The sequence below is a fragment of the Ailuropoda melanoleuca genome, chromosome 2, assembly GCF_002007445.2.
Source record: "Ailuropoda melanoleuca isolate Jingjing chromosome 2, ASM200744v2, whole genome shotgun sequence".
Classification (NCBI taxonomy): Eukaryota; Metazoa; Chordata; class Mammalia; order Carnivora; family Ursidae; genus Ailuropoda; species Ailuropoda melanoleuca.
In genome coordinates this window covers 82,246,955-82,264,463 of record NC_048219.1, presented here as the reverse complement: position 1 = coordinate 82,264,463, position 17,509 = coordinate 82,246,955, and the positions used below count along the sequence as shown (strand labels likewise).

Below are 17,509 nucleotides of genomic sequence, written 5' to 3'. Positions count from 1 at the left end.
CAAAGAACAATGTACAGGAAGGCTTTCTGTACCACACTCACCCTTACCCTGAGCATGGCCACACTTTCTCATCTCTGTCACGCTATTAGGTGTTTTAATGCACACTGCTTGAAATATGTGTTGGTGGAACATTTTTTCCCACTTTTTTTTTTAAAGATTTTATTTATTTGAGAGAGAGAGAGAGCATGAGTCAGGAGGGATAGAGGGAGAGGGAGAGACAGACTCCCTGCTAAGCAGGGAGCCCAACGTCGGGCTCGATCCCAGGACCCTGCGATCGTGACTTGAGCCAAAGGCAGATGCTTAACTGACTGAGCCACCCAGGTGCCCCCTCTTCCCATGTGTTTAGTACTACTTGATTATATTCTTTTTCTGTCAGTCATTTTTTTGGTCATTATTTCCAATGGTCTACTCGTGTGTTTGCTTATCGGTTTACAAACACTCTTTTATAATTAAGGAAATTTGCCACTTTTTCCCAGTGTGAAATACACTTTTTTATTCTGTGGGAACAAAATGTGTGTGTGCACATACGCCAATGGTAGCACACAGTTTATGATTTTGGAACTGTCAAACTTGATCAGTTCTTTAGGGCTCCTCATTTTTGTGTTGTGGCACAAGTCAGTGGTTTCCAAATGTGGCATGTCAGTACACTGGGGGCCTGCAGTCAGTCGGGGCGGGGGGTTGTAGAAATGTGCGAATAACAAAGATCTGTGGTTTGTGAGTGATCTGCCTTTTAAAAAGTGTACCCAAGTTTCTAAATTAACGTCTGGCAAAGGGCTCACAACCCAAAGCCCATCTTCTCTCTGCCGGGGCAGTAATCCACGGAGATCCAAGTGGGGATTGTATGGATTCTACTCTTCAGTGTAAAGCAGAAAAAAGAGCTCATTCTTATCGTGAGGAGTGAACAGGTACAAGGAGCACATGGTTATTGTCTCAATTTAAGGCCACGAGCTTCAGGTAATGCTTAAGTAGAGGTTTTTTGTCTGTTTGTTTAAGATTTTATTTACTTTAGAGAGAGAGAGAGAGAAAGACAGTACGAGTGTGAGGGGCAGAGGCAGATGGAGAGAGAGAGAATCCCAAGCAGACTCCATGCTGAGTGTGGAGCCTGATGTGGGGCTTGATCCCAGGACCATGGGACCATGACCTGAGCTCAAACCAAGAGTCAGATGCTTAATGGACTGTGTTACCCAGGTGCCCCTAAGCAGAGGCTTTTTAAAGCAAAAGGGAAATGCCAGAAATTGCCCTGTGTCCTTTTCTCGATCAGCTCACCTGAGAGATGACAGGTTCCAATTGCATTTTCTACCAGCTTCCGGAACACCTGGAGGACCTTGGCGGGCACAATATCTCCCTCAATGTTCACATCTGCCTCATGCCACTGCCACAGGCTCTTCATAAACTGCTCCACCTCCAGCCACTGCTGCAGGCCCTCCGGGTCCTGCACGGGGCACGACAGCCTGGTGCCCTGTAGGGTGTAGTACCGCCAGCGCTGCTCCCTGGCCTCCCTGTACCCGGCCAGGCCCTTCACCGGGACGGTGACCAGGAACTGGCTGGGGGCCAAAACCTGGGGTTAAGAAAGGAGACAGGGGTGTGAGTTCACAGACTCGAGAGATAAGAGCAATCCCCCGGGAGCCAACCTGTCAAGCCGGGGAGCTCAGTGATCAGCCCTCAGCAATGTGCCGAGATGGACAGAGGGCCGCAGCTGCCCGCTGCAGGAGGATGCCATCTTTGTTCTGCCACTAACCACTGTAGTGCTTCAGGCAGATGAGTGAATTCACTGAGTCCTTGGTGTAAGGAATCTGCAAGGAAAAGAATGGACCTGACCTGGACCTCTACAGGGCACCTAAGGGCGAGAAGAGAAAGCAGGGAAAGGAAATAGTACACAGTGAGTTCTGCACACATTAGGCACTCCAATTCTCAGGCATCAGACCAGGCGATCTTCCCAGTTACACAATGAGGTGGGCTTCGTTCACATTTCCCCGAGGAGGAACCTAAGGCTCAGAGGGGCTCTGAGATCTCCCTGGGGACGCACAGCCAGTAGGTGGGAGAGCCACAGTGTGAGCTTAAGCCCTCTGATGGCTTGTTCAGTGGGTGTTTTCTATGCTGGTCTGGCTCTCAGTCAGGGAGGAATGACCTGGATTGGATGAAAGGTCTGGTATGGGAAGGAAGAGAACGGATTCTGCAAAATGTCTCCCTTTCTTTTTGCCTGTACTGATGACCCACTGCCAGTGTTAATGATTGGTCCTTAAAAATCACAGATGAAATGAAAGGCAGTTGCTGCGACCACGTGAGCTATTGAGATGATTCTAAGTTTAATAGAACTTAGAATAAAGCAAGCAAGCAGAATCTATCTGCTCCATTTCTACAGGTACGAGGATGAAAGTGGTCAGGTCAATAGTCCAAAGGATAGAACGGACTGGCCAGCAGTGCAGCATCCCCAGAAGAAGCTTGACCTTTGGCCACATCATGTGGCAGCCTACTCCACACCGCACCTTTCCCCAGCAGTCAGCTGTGCACTGGAAGAGCCATCTCCTTTTCATGGAAAGTTCTGATCACAGTATTTGGTTAACTTGCCCATGGCTGTCACGCATGGGCCCTGGTGGNTATTTACTTTAGAGAGAGAGAGAGAGAAAGACAGTACGAGTGTGAGGGGCAGAGGCAGATGGAGAGAGAGAGAATCCCAAGCAGACTCCATGCTGAGTGTGGAGCCTGATGTGGGGCTTGATCCCAGGACCATGGGACCATGACCTGAGCTCAAACCAAGAGTCAGATGCTTAATGGACTGTGTTACCCAGGTGCCCCTAAGCAGAGGCTTTTTAAAGCAAAAGGGAAATGCCAGAAATTGCCCTGTGTCCTTTTCTCGATCAGCTCACCTGAGAGATGACAGGTTCCAATTGCATTTTCTACCAGCTTCCGGAACACCTGGAGGACCTTGGCGGGCACAATATCTCCCTCAATGTTCACATCTGCCTCATGCCACTGCCACAGGCTCTTCATAAACTGCTCCACCTCCAGCCACTGCTGCAGGCCCTCCGGGTCCTGCACGGGGCACGACAGCCTGGTGCCCTGTAGGGTGTAGTACCGCCAGCGCTGCTCCCTGGCCTCCCTGTACCCGGCCAGGCCCTTCACCGGGACGGTGACCAGGAACTGGCTGGGGGCCAAAACCTGGGGTTAAGAAAGGAGACAGGGGTGTGAGTTCACAGACTCGAGAGATAAGAGCAATCCCCCGGGAGCCAACCTGTCAAGCCGGGGAGCTCAGTGATCAGCCCTCAGCAATGTGCCGAGATGGACAGAGGGCCGCAGCTGCCCGCTGCAGGAGGATGCCATCTTTGTTCTGCCACTAACCACTGTAGTGCTTCAGGCAGATGAGTGAATTCACTGAGTCCTTGGTGTAAGGAATCTGCAAGGAAAAGAATGGACCTGACCTGGACCTCTACAGGGCACCTAAGGGCGAGAAGAGAAGGCAGGGAAAGGAAATAGTACACAGTGAGTTCTGCACATATTAGGCACTCCAATTCTCAGGCATCAGACCAGGCGATCTTCCCAGTTACACAATGAGGTGGGCTTCGTTCACATTTCCCCGAGGAGGAACCTAAGGCTCAGAGGGGCTCTGAGATCTCCCTGGGGACGCACAGCCAGTAGGTGGGAGAGCCACAGTGTGAGCTTAAGCCCTCTGATGGCTTGTTCAGTGGGTGTTTTCTATGCTGGTCTGGCTCTCAGTCAGGGAGGAATGACCTGGATTGGATGAAAGGTCTGGTATGGGAAGGAAGAGAACGGATTCTGCAAAATGTCTCCCTTTCTTTTTGCCTGTACTGATGACCCACTGCCAGTGTTAATGATTGGTCCTTAAAAATCACAGATGAAATGAAAGGCAGTTGCTGCGACCACGTGAGCTATTGAGATGATTCTAAGTTTAATAGAACTTAGAATAAAGCAAGCAAGCAGAATCTATCTGCTCCATTTCTACAGGTACGAGGATGAAAGTGGTCAGGTCAATAGTCCAAAGGATAGAACGGACTGGCCAGCAGTGCAGCATCCCCAGAAGAAGCTTGACCTTTGGCCACATCATGTGGCAGCCTACTCCACACCGCACCTTTCCCCAGCAGTCAGCTGTGCACTGGAAGAGCCATCTCCTTTTCATGGAAAGTTCTGACCACAGTATTTGGTTAACTTGCTCAGGGCCCTGTCATGGGCCAGTTCAGGGGTGAACACCAAACTCTGCCTCATTCCCAGAGAACAATAGTGTGATGCTTTAGATAATGGACCCACATGACCTCTGGTGCCCAGAGAAAAGTGGTGGGTTTTAAAAGGGGGACAAATCTAAACTTTAGTACTCAAAATCAATACATTCATTGAACCCACTTGCATGTGAATTGAAGAGTACAACTATTATGTTAATAGTCACGTAAATGGTGCTTGCTTAATACTTGCTGGATTTGGTCCAAGAAAAAAATAAAAGCAATTTTTATACACCCCACTCCAACTGTTTTCAAAACTTAATATGCAGGATACGATGTATATAAATGCAAGATATATTTTAACCTATGAATTCTAAGTGAGACCACGGAAGGAAATTTCCTCGGATGTAATTCTAGGAAAAGTGCTATTGTGGGGCGCCTGGGTGGCTCAGGTGGTTAAGCGTCTGCCTTCGGCTCAGGTCATGATCCCAGGGTTCTGGGGTCAAGCCCCACATCTGGCTCCCTGCTCAGCAAGGAGTCTGCTTCTCCTTCTGCCTCCGCCCTTCCCCATGCTCATGCTGTCTCTCAAATAAACAAAATCTTAAAAAAAAAAAAGTGGCGTTGCGTTTCTACTCCTAGTCACTGGTCTCTATTGGTCTAATGCAGATTGGAAGGGCGACAGAAGCGGGCAAATGATGTTGTGATATGTTAGGATCCAGTTTGTGATATGTTAGGATCTAGTTTTAGAATTTTCATCCTGGCGTGAATTCCCCCGAATCCGTACTCTGTCCCCAAATGCACAGGTCCCAGATTCTTGTGGGTGGTCCTTGTGCCCAACAACCTTGGAATTTCTGGACCAGGAAGGGTCTTCAGTTCAGTCACTTATTTCTTTTACTCATTCATTCATTCACTCATTCACTGAAGTTGGGTGTCTACATGGGCCACACACCATGCTGGGTGCTAGCAATGGAATGATCAACAAACACGATCTTTACAATCAAGACGCCTGTAGTCTCGTACGAGAGATAGGGCATGAATACATATATATTTAATACAAGCGAAAGGGGTTCTTATGTGCCATAAGAAAAATCAAGATAAAGGAGCATGGGTCCTGGTGAGTCAGAACGACTCAGAGTCCCACTTCCCTCCTCTCTGAAAGGCAACGAGCCACGTCTGTTCCTCAAGGTTGTTTGCAGGTGTGAGGGAGGCCATTTCCGTGAGGACGGCTCGGCCCACACAGCAGTGGTGCAGGAAGGCTGGCTGTCACGCATGGGCCCTGGTGGCTTAAGAGTCCTGTCTGCGGCAGGGACAGGGGTCACGAAGCTGCCCCTGCAGTTTCTAAGGGCCCCCTCTTCCCTTTCTTCCTTCCCCCACCTGCAACCATAGATCTTGCTTTCAACTCTTTTTTTCACAGGCACCCCAAGTTCCTCTACCCAGGCCCCAGTCTATTCAGCAGGCGCTGCACACATGAACGTGTGCCTATCTAAACTTCATTTGTTACAGCACACTGTGCTTGGAGTCGGAAGCCCCAGGCTGAGTTCTGGCTGTAGGGCCTAACAGGACGTGATCAGGTCATTTGACTTCTCGAAGCCTCCATTCTATCATCTGTAAAGCAGGAACGTGGGGGCTCACGTGACACAGCGCCTCTGGAGCGAGTGTGCAAGTGGTAAATACTACGAGGACCTGTGGAACATGAAGGATTATTGGTCCCTCAGTTGGGGGACACCTGGGGCACACTGAGACCCACCCACCCACGCACCTGACTCCCTGGCTGGCGCTTACGGAACAGGTGAGACCTGCTTACCTTAATGTTTCCATTGTACGTGTCAGAGTAAGGGATGGCCTGGAATCGAACGTCTTGGTGGCTGATTTCTGTGGTCAGGTGGTGGACGACACTTTGCACCTCCTCCACAATCTGGGAGAGCTGCTGGCGCCTCGCGCCCACCTGGGTGGGAAGGGATCAGCACAGACGGTCATTCCCGGGGCAGGGCCCAGGCACTGGCACGAGGACGTGACGAGGCCTGGTGGCAGGCGACCAGAGGACTGCAAACAAGCCTGCCCTCCCCAGAACCCCTGGAAACATGCATCTAGGTGTGATGGTACTTGCTGGTGGTTCAGTGTTCTCCTGAAATACAAGCATTCATTCAGCATTTATCCAGTACCTGTGTGTGGTGGGCGCTGGGGTCCAACGGTGAACGAGAGAAGAGAAAACAAGAAAGACGTGTCCTCATATATACAGGATATAGGTATATGTGTGTATACGCACACACACACACACACACGTACATGTATATATGCACACACACGTGTGTGTGTGTATAATTTAATATCAGGTATGAGAAATCCCATGAAGACAAATAAACAGGAAAAGGAACTAGAGAGTAAAGGGGCTGTTAATTTAGATCAGGCGGCCGGGGAAGGCTTCTCTAAGGAGGCGACATCTGAGTGAGCCCTGACAACAGCGGGGGAAAGCAAATCCCAAGGCCCCCTATAGCAGGAGCCTGCCTCGCAAGGCTCAAGGGCCGGCAAGGGGGCCCCTGAGGTTGGAGCCTGGAGAAGGGAAAGCAGGGTGACAGGAGATGAATTTGGAAAGGTTGGTGTGGCCACACCAATGGAGTAAGGATGGCTGCTGTCCAGGTTGGGGAAGATGAAGCAGTTCAACGCACGTCGCCATGTTGTACATGGATTCCTGCCTCTGTCGTCCATAACTGATGGCTCTCTTCACCCAAGTACTCACCCCCCTTTTTGCTATTAGACCCACAAGAAAAGGCACATGTTTACGTTCCTTCGGATTCCACATTGCAAGCTCCCAACAACAGGAATTACTCCGAGAAAGCTGAGCGTCAACGTTACATACCTTCACAGATACTCAAGGTTTAGGGAAATAGGTGCTTGTGAGGAACACACAGAACTTTAAGAAACCTCCAGGAGAGTTAGGAAGATCCGAATGAAGAAGAAACAGGAAGAGTCCGTTCATGTTTTCTGAAATGGAGGGGCTCTGTTCTGTTGCTCAGGCTGGTGTCACGACAAGGGTCCCCCTTGAGAGGCTGCTGAGCCCGGCCAGGAACCGACTGGAAGCAATATTTGACATATCTAAATGCAATGTCTACCGTGAATCTGTATATTCCCTCTGATTTTTGTATAATGACCGTCTCTATATATTCTCCAGTCATTTAAGACACCCATAAATTAGTCAAGAAAAATGTCCAAGTCAAAGAGATTTCTAGCTGTTTTTCTAAACTAACTCATCAGCTAGTCCAGTCACCTGAGACTTCATACCTCCCACCAACAAACCCAGGAACCATATATGGACATAAGACACAAATGTGCATACGCACATGTGCTGTATGCCACATGTATAAAGTGTGTCACATATAAAGTTAGTTAATTATAAACATTTATTTAGCACCTCTGTGTGCCTGGCACTCTGTGACATGCTGGGGCACAGCGGTGAGTAACACAGACATCACCATGGCTTACAGTAGTGGGGAAGACAGGCATAGGTCCTGAATGTAAGCATGAGGGCCATGACAGGCAAGTGGAGGATGTCCCTGGGTTCAGCGGGGCATGTGGCCTAGTCTGAAGCCTGAGACCTGTCTTAAAGGTACCTATCCCCACACAGGGGACTGTCTTTGAAAAACTAATACCCTCCAGGTGCCTAGGAGTAACAAGAAACTAAGACGAGGCTCTGGATCTCAAGGAGCTTCAATCTCCCTGGAAATACATGATATACATGAAATAGTCTTTTCAAAACCCATGTGTCTTGTCTGACCTTAGATATAACGATCATGTCTACACAGGTTTTAACACCATCTTCTTGCCCCCAGCAACCACCCACTGCTCCCGTATACCCACCCACTACATTCATCATAGGAGGGCACCTTTCTTGAGCATTTGTAAGCTATCAAGATTCCGCATCTTCCAGAATGTCCAAGTGGAAGAGAAAAGGTGGTCACGGAGGGGGCAGATCATTTGCCATGCCAAAAATAAAGGGGAATGCATTTAATCGTCCATGATGAAGGATCCCCTGCGGGGTCGGACTCTTCTGTGTGTTGTGATTCAACTCCATTCAATCAATTTTCTTGAACATTTTATGCCAGGTGCCGTGTGTACGTGTTTGTTGTCAAGAGGTTTACAGATGACACGGCAGAGCAAGACAAACTGGAAATTAAAGTCACAGCAATCTCGTGCTGGGGAGAAGTTTGTAGGGGTGCTATGGGTATACAGAAAAGGGAAATTTCATCTCGTCTGGAGGCTGGGGGCCCTTCCTGGAGGCACAGTGTAGGGGAGTTACATCTTGAAAGATTAGTAGGAGTTAGCTAGAAAGAGAGGGGTGTGAGGGTTGTTTTAGAAAGAGCAAATGGCAGGTATCTAGTATAAGGAGCACAAGTGGAGAATTGCAATGGTTCCTATATTGCTGGAGAAGAGATTGCCCTGGAGGAGGATGGCGAAATGGGAGAAAAAGCAGCAAGAGGTCTTGAAAATCAAGGAAGAAAAATTTCAAGAACGAAGTCAACAGTAAGTGGCTCAATGAGATAGGGCCCCCAAAAACGTCCATAGTGTTTGGCAACTAGAACAAGATCAGTGTGTTCAGGGAAGGGGTGGGCATTTAAACCAGATTGCAGTGGGTGAAGAGTAAGTGGGAGGCGAGCAAGGGAACACAGAGGTAAGCAACTCCTCCAGGAATTCTGGCCAGGGAAGGGGAAAAACAAAACAGGAACACTAACAGGTTTTTTCAAAATGACACACAGGTTTGAACACGTTTAAATGCTGAGAGAAAGGAGCCAGTGGGGAAGGAAGAGGCAGCAGGGAGCAAAAACACTGACTCAGGGTTTCCCAGCCAGAGAGTCATGCAAATCCAGAAACGTGGTGTGCAATTCACCTTGATGCGCCAGAAGGAGAGGAAGGCAGGCCAAACACAGATGAAAGGGTAGGAGTGCAGGAATCAGAGAGATTTCCCGTCTGAGGACTGTCTTCTCCACAGAGTAGGAAACAAGGCAATGTGCTAGGAGTGAGGTGGAGAGGGGAATGCAGGGGAGTTCGGGGTGACAGACTTTGGAAATCACATCTCTGAGGAATGGGGCTGTTCAGGCACCTATGTGTGGACTGCCAGGCAGTCCCAAGGCTCAGCTGTGGTGGGGGGTCTAGGGAGCTGTGGCGTATTGGTGGGCTTAGCTGTAAGATGGTCTCCACACCTCTGCCCTCCAAACGTAACAATGGAGGTACTCAGGCTAGGGCTTGCTGGGCAAGATCTGGAGAAGGCTAAAGCCACAAGGGAAGGTTTCCATGGCAGGCCACGTTTTCCAGCTGAGGGAAGAGAATGGACAAAGCCATTTAGGAGATTGGGGAGCACTGGACAAGTTCAGGGACCAGAAGACTGATCAGGAACAGTGGGAGAAAGTCATACAAGGCTAGCTAATAGAACACCGCAGTCAGAGTGGTTGGGAAATAGTCTTCTCAAAGAGCTGATTTCTTAGACTGTGTTGAGGACTAAGGCTCAGCCACAAATCCTCCAAGTCCACTGATGTGAGTTCATAGAACTCCAGTGCCAGTAGCATAGTGGTAAGTCTGTACATGCATGTACGTTTTATTTCCTGAGCTGATAAACCGATGAAAGATTCATCACCATACTGACACTGTCAAATAATTTTTTTTGAGGGGCAGAGGGAGAGAGAGAAAATCTGAAGCAGGCTCCACACTCAGCGCAGAGCCGGACGTGGGGCTCGATCTCATGACCCCAAGATCATGACCAGAGCCAAAATCAACGGTTGGATGCTTAACCGGCCCAGCCACTCAGGCATCCCAACACTGTCAGATAATTTTTAACTGATTAAAGCTTGAGAGAAAAAGTATGTGTGTGTGCGTGCACGTACACACACACAATGAGTAGTCTACTGGAAAAAGTTCTCCACCATGAAATCTCTTCTACAAATTCCGCCCTCACTGGATGGTAGAATTTTCTTACTGAGCAGAACTAGGCAGTTCACATACTGCCGGGGAAGACACCTGTAATCTCTCACTCATTATACATTTTTATGACCTGTTTTGATTTCTGAAAGTAAAAATCAGAATAAGGGAATACTTTTCTGGGCCTAGAGCCACAAATTCTGGTTTTGGATTTCCTTCATCCATTACTGCCGCTGCCATTTTGACTAGGGATCTTAGAATTGGAGAGACCTCAAATCATTTTGTCTGCTGTCACCTTACAGGAGGCCAGAGCAATGGGTGGTTCTCCTAATGTCACACTGGTAGTCTTCAGTAGAACTGGCCCTAATGTCCAGGGTCCCTCACTGCTCTTTCCATCCCTCTGTGCCATACCCTTGAGTCGACGCTCCAGAAGTAAGACCTACCGCTTGCCACTCCCTTGGTGTCACTCACAACCCAGAAACCCCAGGCAGTTTCCTGCTGCTCTTCCTGACCACAGCCTAGCCAGGTGGAGCAAAAAGATTCCATTTCTGGGTGTGGAAAAGCAGGGAATGGGGCCCGAGGCAGCTTCATAGGAGTGATCTTGGGGAAGGAGGAGGCGCCAACACAAGCAGAGACCCGTCACCGGCCTGAGCCCAGAAGTCCTTTCATGCCGGTCCAACTTCAGGAAGATCCTGGAAGCAGCCCTGTCACCAGACCCATTCCACCACGCAGCTTGGAAACACACATCGGGGAGCTGGGTCACTTCAGAAGAAGGAGTCAAGGCACATTCAGTCCACACGTGACCTCAGTGCCAGCCTGAGTTTCACTCGCCCCCTCCGTGGATTATGTCAGTGAACAAAGGTGTGCTTTTCTTTTCAAAAACTGCATTTGTGGACGGGACAAAGCAGGAGCAGAAAGGAATTGGGCGGAATTACTGAGATCCACGATGCTAGATGGGGTTACCGTCTCTCATCCTCCCTCCCGTCCCACGGACTCTGGAACGTTACACCGCACTCGTTAACATGCAGATTTGGGAACTCTAATAAAGCAGAGTTTCTGCAAAAAGAGTCACCAGAGGCCCCCTTGAAGGGGGCCATGAGGTTTCTGTGGGTCTCCCTCTCTCCAGGCCGTGTGCACCTGCCCCCGCACACGTACACATCCCCATCCCCGGCCACCATCCTCCTCCCCAGCCACAGCGTCTGGTCCACTGTTGCCCCACACATCACCTGCTACTATTAATAGCTCGAGTTCTGAACAATTTCCTGTTTCAAATATAAATGAGTGAGAATTCAAGGTTATTGCCTATCATAACACCATTCTGACTCACTTGCATTCCGATATGCTTTCTTGAGACAGGTAGAAGGGCAGTGCTAAGTAGCCTGCCAGGAATCTCACACAGGCCTGGCCCCCTGAGCATGTGGCCTGAGCGACTGTCACCCACGGTGAGTGCCCCTGGGGATAAAAGGCTGAGAACTTCCTGTTAGACATTTTAATTCTGAAATTGCATTAAATCCAATAATCAGGGTTTTTGTTTTATTTTTTAAACAAAATAAAACGGGGCCAGCATCATCTCTGTCTTCCAGGGTTAATGATCTAAAAGGATGGAGACGTAAGGTGCTATCTTCAGATGAGACGGGATGCCTTCCACCATCATAGCTACATCTTCTCAGACCCACTCTTCCCTGAGCCAGACACTGGAGCCCCACAGACTCTGTCAGCTCTGCAAAACCCACAGCAACACTAGACCGTGGAGCTGGAGTGAGAGGCCCTCCCATGTGCAGGACACTGAGCCGCCCAACAATCCTGGAAGGTGGATGCTGTGACTATCCCCATTTTACAGAGGAGGAAACGCGAGTTCAGAACGTGTAAGGAATTTGCTCTGGGTCCCACCTGAGTCAGTAAGTCCCAGAACGGGGATCCATGCTGGGCACTGTCACACCTGGCAACCCACGTTCGTAACCATTTACTGCTCAGCTTCCCCAGGGACAAGGCTGCTGGCATGAAACCCGCAGTGACTGCTTGAATGGGTTCCCTCACCCGAGAAGGCCTCTCCTGCCCTCCTCCACTTGTTAAAACCCCATGTGTGCTCTCAAGCTTAGTCTCCACTCCTCTTGCTACACCACGCCTCCCCCAGGAGAGCTAACACTCCTCGATTCTCCTCCAGCACCCTGTGGAAGTCTCTGGTGTAGCCCTGTGGGCAGCCATGTATTATGCAAGTGTCTCCCTGTCTGCACAAGGAACATCCTCCTTTTACCCTTGGAGTTACGTGCAAAATCTGCAGGCGGGAGAGGGCCATCCTTAAAGATACCCCCCCACATACATTTTCCCTCTCAGTCTGCAGGACACATCCTGGACCTGGGTTTTGGGCACTGTGTTTTGCACACAGCAGGTGCTCAGTGTGTGTTTGTGTGTTTGTGGAGATACAGAGGGGTTTAGCAGAGCAAATATGGCTTTGGAGTACAACAGAATTTTCTTGCTGACACCTCAGAGCTCTCACTATCTAGCTGTGCGACTCTGGACAAGTTAGTGGAGGTGCTGTGCTCGGGCCACGTGGTTGCTGACAGACTCAATGAGATACTGCGTGAGCCTCGAGCTGCCAGAACCTTCTACACTATTCTTGTATTACCTTCAGTGAATCCTAAAGACACTCTGACCACGTGTGTGCAAAGATACTGTGAATGAACGTCAAGGGGAACGAAGATATCCAAGACACTATCATCCCCTCCAGAAACTCATAAAGAATAAAATAAGTTGCCACCCAAGATAATAATAGGAAAGGTGTCAAGAGTCAATATACAATTGATTGCCAAATAAATATTGTTAGTAATGATTACAATGGGAGTTCATAGGGAAGCCAAAGCATTCTGTGCTAGGGGGTCAAGGAAATCCTTCGTGACAAAGCAGGTTCTGAGCTTAGTTTGAAAAATTAATATGATCCAGAGAAATGGAAATGGAGAGGAGAGAGGATGTTTCCCTTGGCAGAGGAGAGGGGGGAAGCTCAGACCTTAGACCTTCTTGGGGCATAGTACTTGCGGGGCGGGATTGGCAGACTCACCACCTACAGGGACAGAGGGGGGTACACACATGAGCAGGAGGGCTGAGGAGGGGCACAGGAGTGCCACAGCCTCCAGAGAACCCGTGAACACATGCTCTGTTGAACAGACACTCAGCCCCAGCCCACGGTTGCCAGGCAAGAAACTGGGACCTGTGGTTGCCAGATATCCTGATGGTTTTCCTTTTTCCAGAGAAGACGGAAATCTGGATTTCTTTTTTTTTTTTTAAAGATTTTTTATTTATTTATTTGACAGAGATAGAGACAGCCAGCGAGAGAGGGAACACAAGCAGGGGGAATGGGAGAGGAAGAAGCAGGCTCACAGTGGAGGAGCCTGATGTGGGGCTCGATTCCATAATGCCAGGATCACACCCTGAGCCGAAGGCAGACGCCCAACCACTGTGCCACCCAGGCGCCCCAGAAATCTGGATTTCTATGCAAAGTCCCACTATTATGAAATGTTTGTAACAAATTTGAAAAAAAAATTAAAAGTACTCTCCTGGCCAAAGAAAACCTGTGCACAGGCTGGATTCGATGTATAGCGCACTGTCTAGAATTTCTGCTATTGGAGACACAGGGAAATAGTGTGGAAAGATAAAGTATTACTTGGATGCCAGGCTAAAAAACTTGGGACTTTTTTTCTTTCAGAAAACACAGGACCACAGGACAATGCCAGCCAGCACCCTTTCCATTTATAATAGCCCCCAAAAAGGGAAATAATGAGAAATCACTTCGTTGGCTACAATTTTTATCATCGTAAGTCTCCCCTATCTATCTAAGTGGTTTGCCTAAGAAATCAACTTTACTTATCACTGTGATAATGAACTCTGCTTTGTTTACCTGTGAAGGCATGTCAGTAATCTTAGTCAAGTCCTAATCTTAGTTTAAACGTTTTAGTTTTATGGGCGGCTCTGTGCCTTAATAGCTTCATTAGTAAATGGAAAGACTTAAAAGTTAGATAATATTTAAGGTCTCTTTCAATTCTAACATTCTAAGAGTCTATGACTCTCTACAGAAGAAAGTCAATTAACTCTTAAGGGATGTGTAATAAAAACATGATATATATTTACAAATCTAGCAGTTTTATAGTTTCCAACAGGCATTCTTAATTTCATTTATTCTTTTGCAATGACCCTATTATCACCCCCATTTGACAGAGAAGAAAGCTGAGACTCAGGCAGCTTTGGTGCCTTGCTCATGACCGTACCCAGTTATTGGTGGTACAGCTGGGGTTCCAACCCACCTTCCAACATTCTGTTCCACACTCTGTAGGCAACGTGCCTCTGGCACTAAACTCAGGGAGAGGACTGAAATAACTTAAGTCCCTACACACTCTTACTGGTGATGGTCGTGGGTTCCTGAGGAGTATTTCATGTATCTCTGGAAGCAGCCTGACGCCCTCGGAATCCAGGTTGGTAGGGTGGGAGGGTTGGGGGTGAGAGCATGGGAGAGACCCATACGTGTCCTTACCTTGTTCAGAAGGCAGTCTTCCAAGTCTCCTGCAGCCAGGGATTTCATGGCTTCTTGGTCAGTCCTCAATGGAGCAACAACGTCTTGGCTTGTCCCTCAGTGGAGGACAACACTTGCAGGTTGCTTTCCCAAGAATGTTCGTCTCAGTGCTACATTTCTTTGAGAATGTGTACATGGACCAGAGACTGGCCTTCCCAATTCTTCCCTCCAGCTCTCACTTCCAAATTGGGGACATCTGTCTGTCATCTTTTGGGAATTTTTTTTTAAAAGGAATTTAAAAAGGAGAGTTGATGAAATTGAGACTGAATTTGAATCCAATCTAATTTGACTCGATTTAGCTCTATTGACAGGTGCTTTGACCGAAGGGCAATTTCCCAAGTTGTATTTCCCACTCAAATACTTAAAAGCTCCATTCAAGATAGAAATGCTCTGTAGTCGGCTTCTTCCCCGCCTTTTTATGCTCGTCCCAACATTAGATGCACCCTGGAGCCCAGTATTTTATATCTCCTTGTTCTTATCCTGTTGACAGTAAATATGCCTTGCCCTCCAATCCAGAAAATCTCGCAGATTGATGTACCTTCTTTAAACAAATAGGGACCGGCCGAACAACCAGCCAGACACTGTCATTATGCCTACAAACAAGTGATCAGGTCTCGTCAATCAGATCAGGGCAGAACAATTTGCATGTGGAAAAGCACACACACACACACACACACACACAGAGGCGCACACATAAAGAGGCAAGCACACACGCACAGACACACCCAGGAATAGCAGGACAGGTATCCTTCTGCTCACCTGCTGACCTTTAAATATAATCTCCCTCTTCCCACTTGAAAGCTGGCAGTAAAAATAAAGTCAGTGTAAACAGGCCCCTTGAGAGTCAAGAAACACTCTTGTCCGGTTCTGCCAGCAAAACCATGTTGGAAAACAGCTCAGGCAGTAAGTTCCCAGTCTGGCTGGCTGGGGCTGGTTTTATTACAGAAAAAAAAAATTTCACAATGGCCTGATCACCCTGAAGCTGGTAAACTTCAGGGCCTGCTATCAGATGATCTAAAACACTCACAGCGCTTCTGCGAGCCCAGCTCACTTCTGAGCAATGCCTTCAACAAACGTCTTTCCAGACCCACCTCGGAGAGCTCAGCAACCGCGCTGGGTGCCGGACTACTCCGCTAGCTTTCTGTAGCCACAGTATTTGCATATCTCCACACTGGGCGGTCTGAAAGCCACATCTGAGCCACACCAGAGCTCCCTGCTCCACCCACCTGGGTAATCCCAGCCTTCACGCCAGCCTCTAGAGATCCCTTCTGGGAAAATTGTAGTCAATTGAAATAGTCTATGTAAATACTACAAAGCTACCCTTCCTCGAAACTGCCTTGATTTTCCATTTTCTTCTATCTGTAATTCAAATCTCCTTCATTTGATATCGGATGCTTCCCAATATTTCAGAATCTTCTTCTCTTGGCTTACCACTGGTCTGTCATTCCGAACTTGGTTTTTCACAAACAGAACATGAGCCTGCCTCTCGGAATTTCCTACGATTCAGAATCCTCTCTCCACCTCATTTTCAACTTCACCAAAGTCCTCCTGGTTTCTCCCATGAGCTCTTGGGTTTTTTTTTGTCCTTACTTCTGCTTTGCTGTAATCATTAACTTGGGATTCCCGGTCCTCTGGTGGGGGGCCTTCTCTACAGGTCTCAGCTGCCCGCAGACGCCTGTCATCAGGTGCACAAACTTGCATCATTCTGTGCCTGGGGCTGCCCTACCTGCATTGCCCCAGCACTGCCGCTGATCGGAATGTTGAAACTGCAGTTCTCTCGCTAGGGCTCGGTGATGCTTCCCAGATGTGAACAGGGAGAACGACCAGCAGGCCAATGGTAGAGCCTGGGAGAAGGAAGAAGTCTGTGTTAGGGTGGCTTACTACACTCTAATTTTACCTGGATGCCATACCTGGCAAACAGAAGGTTATATGCTCCTCACTCCCGCCCTGATAGAGTTCCTCATGGGCAAAGGTTCCAATATATAGGGCGGTCCCGCAGTGCAGGCCCTCTGACAGATTGGCAAAGAAGACCTTTCTTTGTAGATACAGATCTCTGGCTAAGTGGCTTTTGGATTAGCAAATATTTATTGAGCAACAGTCTGCCTAAGGCACAATGTTGGGCCACAGAGAGGGATCCAAAGTTAACTCAGATTCTCCCCCTTTCTGGGGAAATAAATATCCTCGTTTCTCATGACTCATACCAAATGCCAGTATGAACATGTAAACCAGCTTTGGTTCAATTTCTGTTGTGAGGACCAAGAATTTATTTTTTAAAGTCAGTTTAGCAAGGTATTCAAAAACAATAAGAAAGTCCTGGAAGATAATGTCACCCCTGATTCACCAACAGGGGTGTTTGCTATTTGACTTACCTAATGGCTGCAATTTTCTTTCCAAGGAGAAGGGTTGGCTTGATCCAAATCAACCTTAAATATACAAATATGTTAAGGTTTACCAAGGTCACGAACTCTGCCACATTTTCCCCAAATTTCCTTTAATCCTAGGGTGACTCAAAGCTGACAGCTCCAAGGACCAGACAGAGACAACTATCCATGCTGCGAGGAAGCCCCCAGCAGTGAAGAAGACAGTGACCCTCTCTGTTCAGGATCCCCGCTGTGGTCCAGTACCTAACACATAATTGACCCTCAGTAGTGATGAAAATCTGACTGCATTACATATGAAAGTGACCGGCTCAGATATAAGATATTTGGAGACGCATAAGATCACTTTATAAATTATAAGTTTAACTTCGTACATGCACCTGTGATCTTTCAAATTACTATCATCTTTTATAGAGAGGCCTGATATAAAAGAACTTAGCATACTACCTGGCACATGATAGGGGCTCAATAAATATTTGTTTTCATACTCC

General features: G+C 48.2%; 1 protein-coding gene across 1 annotated transcript in view; it reads right to left on the bottom strand.

Annotated features, from left to right (window-relative positions):
• MAB21L3 (mab-21 like 3) overlaps positions 1–16,039 on the bottom strand; it is a 90,613-nt gene extending 74,574 nt beyond the window's left edge. The window contains exons 1-4 of the mRNA XM_034654156.1: positions 15,400–16,039; positions 14,602–14,847; positions 5,977–6,117; positions 2,868–3,159 (exon numbers count right to left, since the gene is read on the bottom strand). Of these exons, the coding sequence (XP_034510047.1) occupies positions 2,868–3,159; positions 5,977–6,117; positions 14,602–14,649 (481 nt within the window). The 5' untranslated portion in view covers positions 14,650–14,847; positions 15,400–16,039. The remainder of the gene's footprint in view (positions 1–2,867; positions 3,160–5,976; positions 6,118–14,601; positions 14,848–15,399) is intronic.
• Between the last annotated feature and the right edge of the window lie 1,470 nt (positions 16,040–17,509).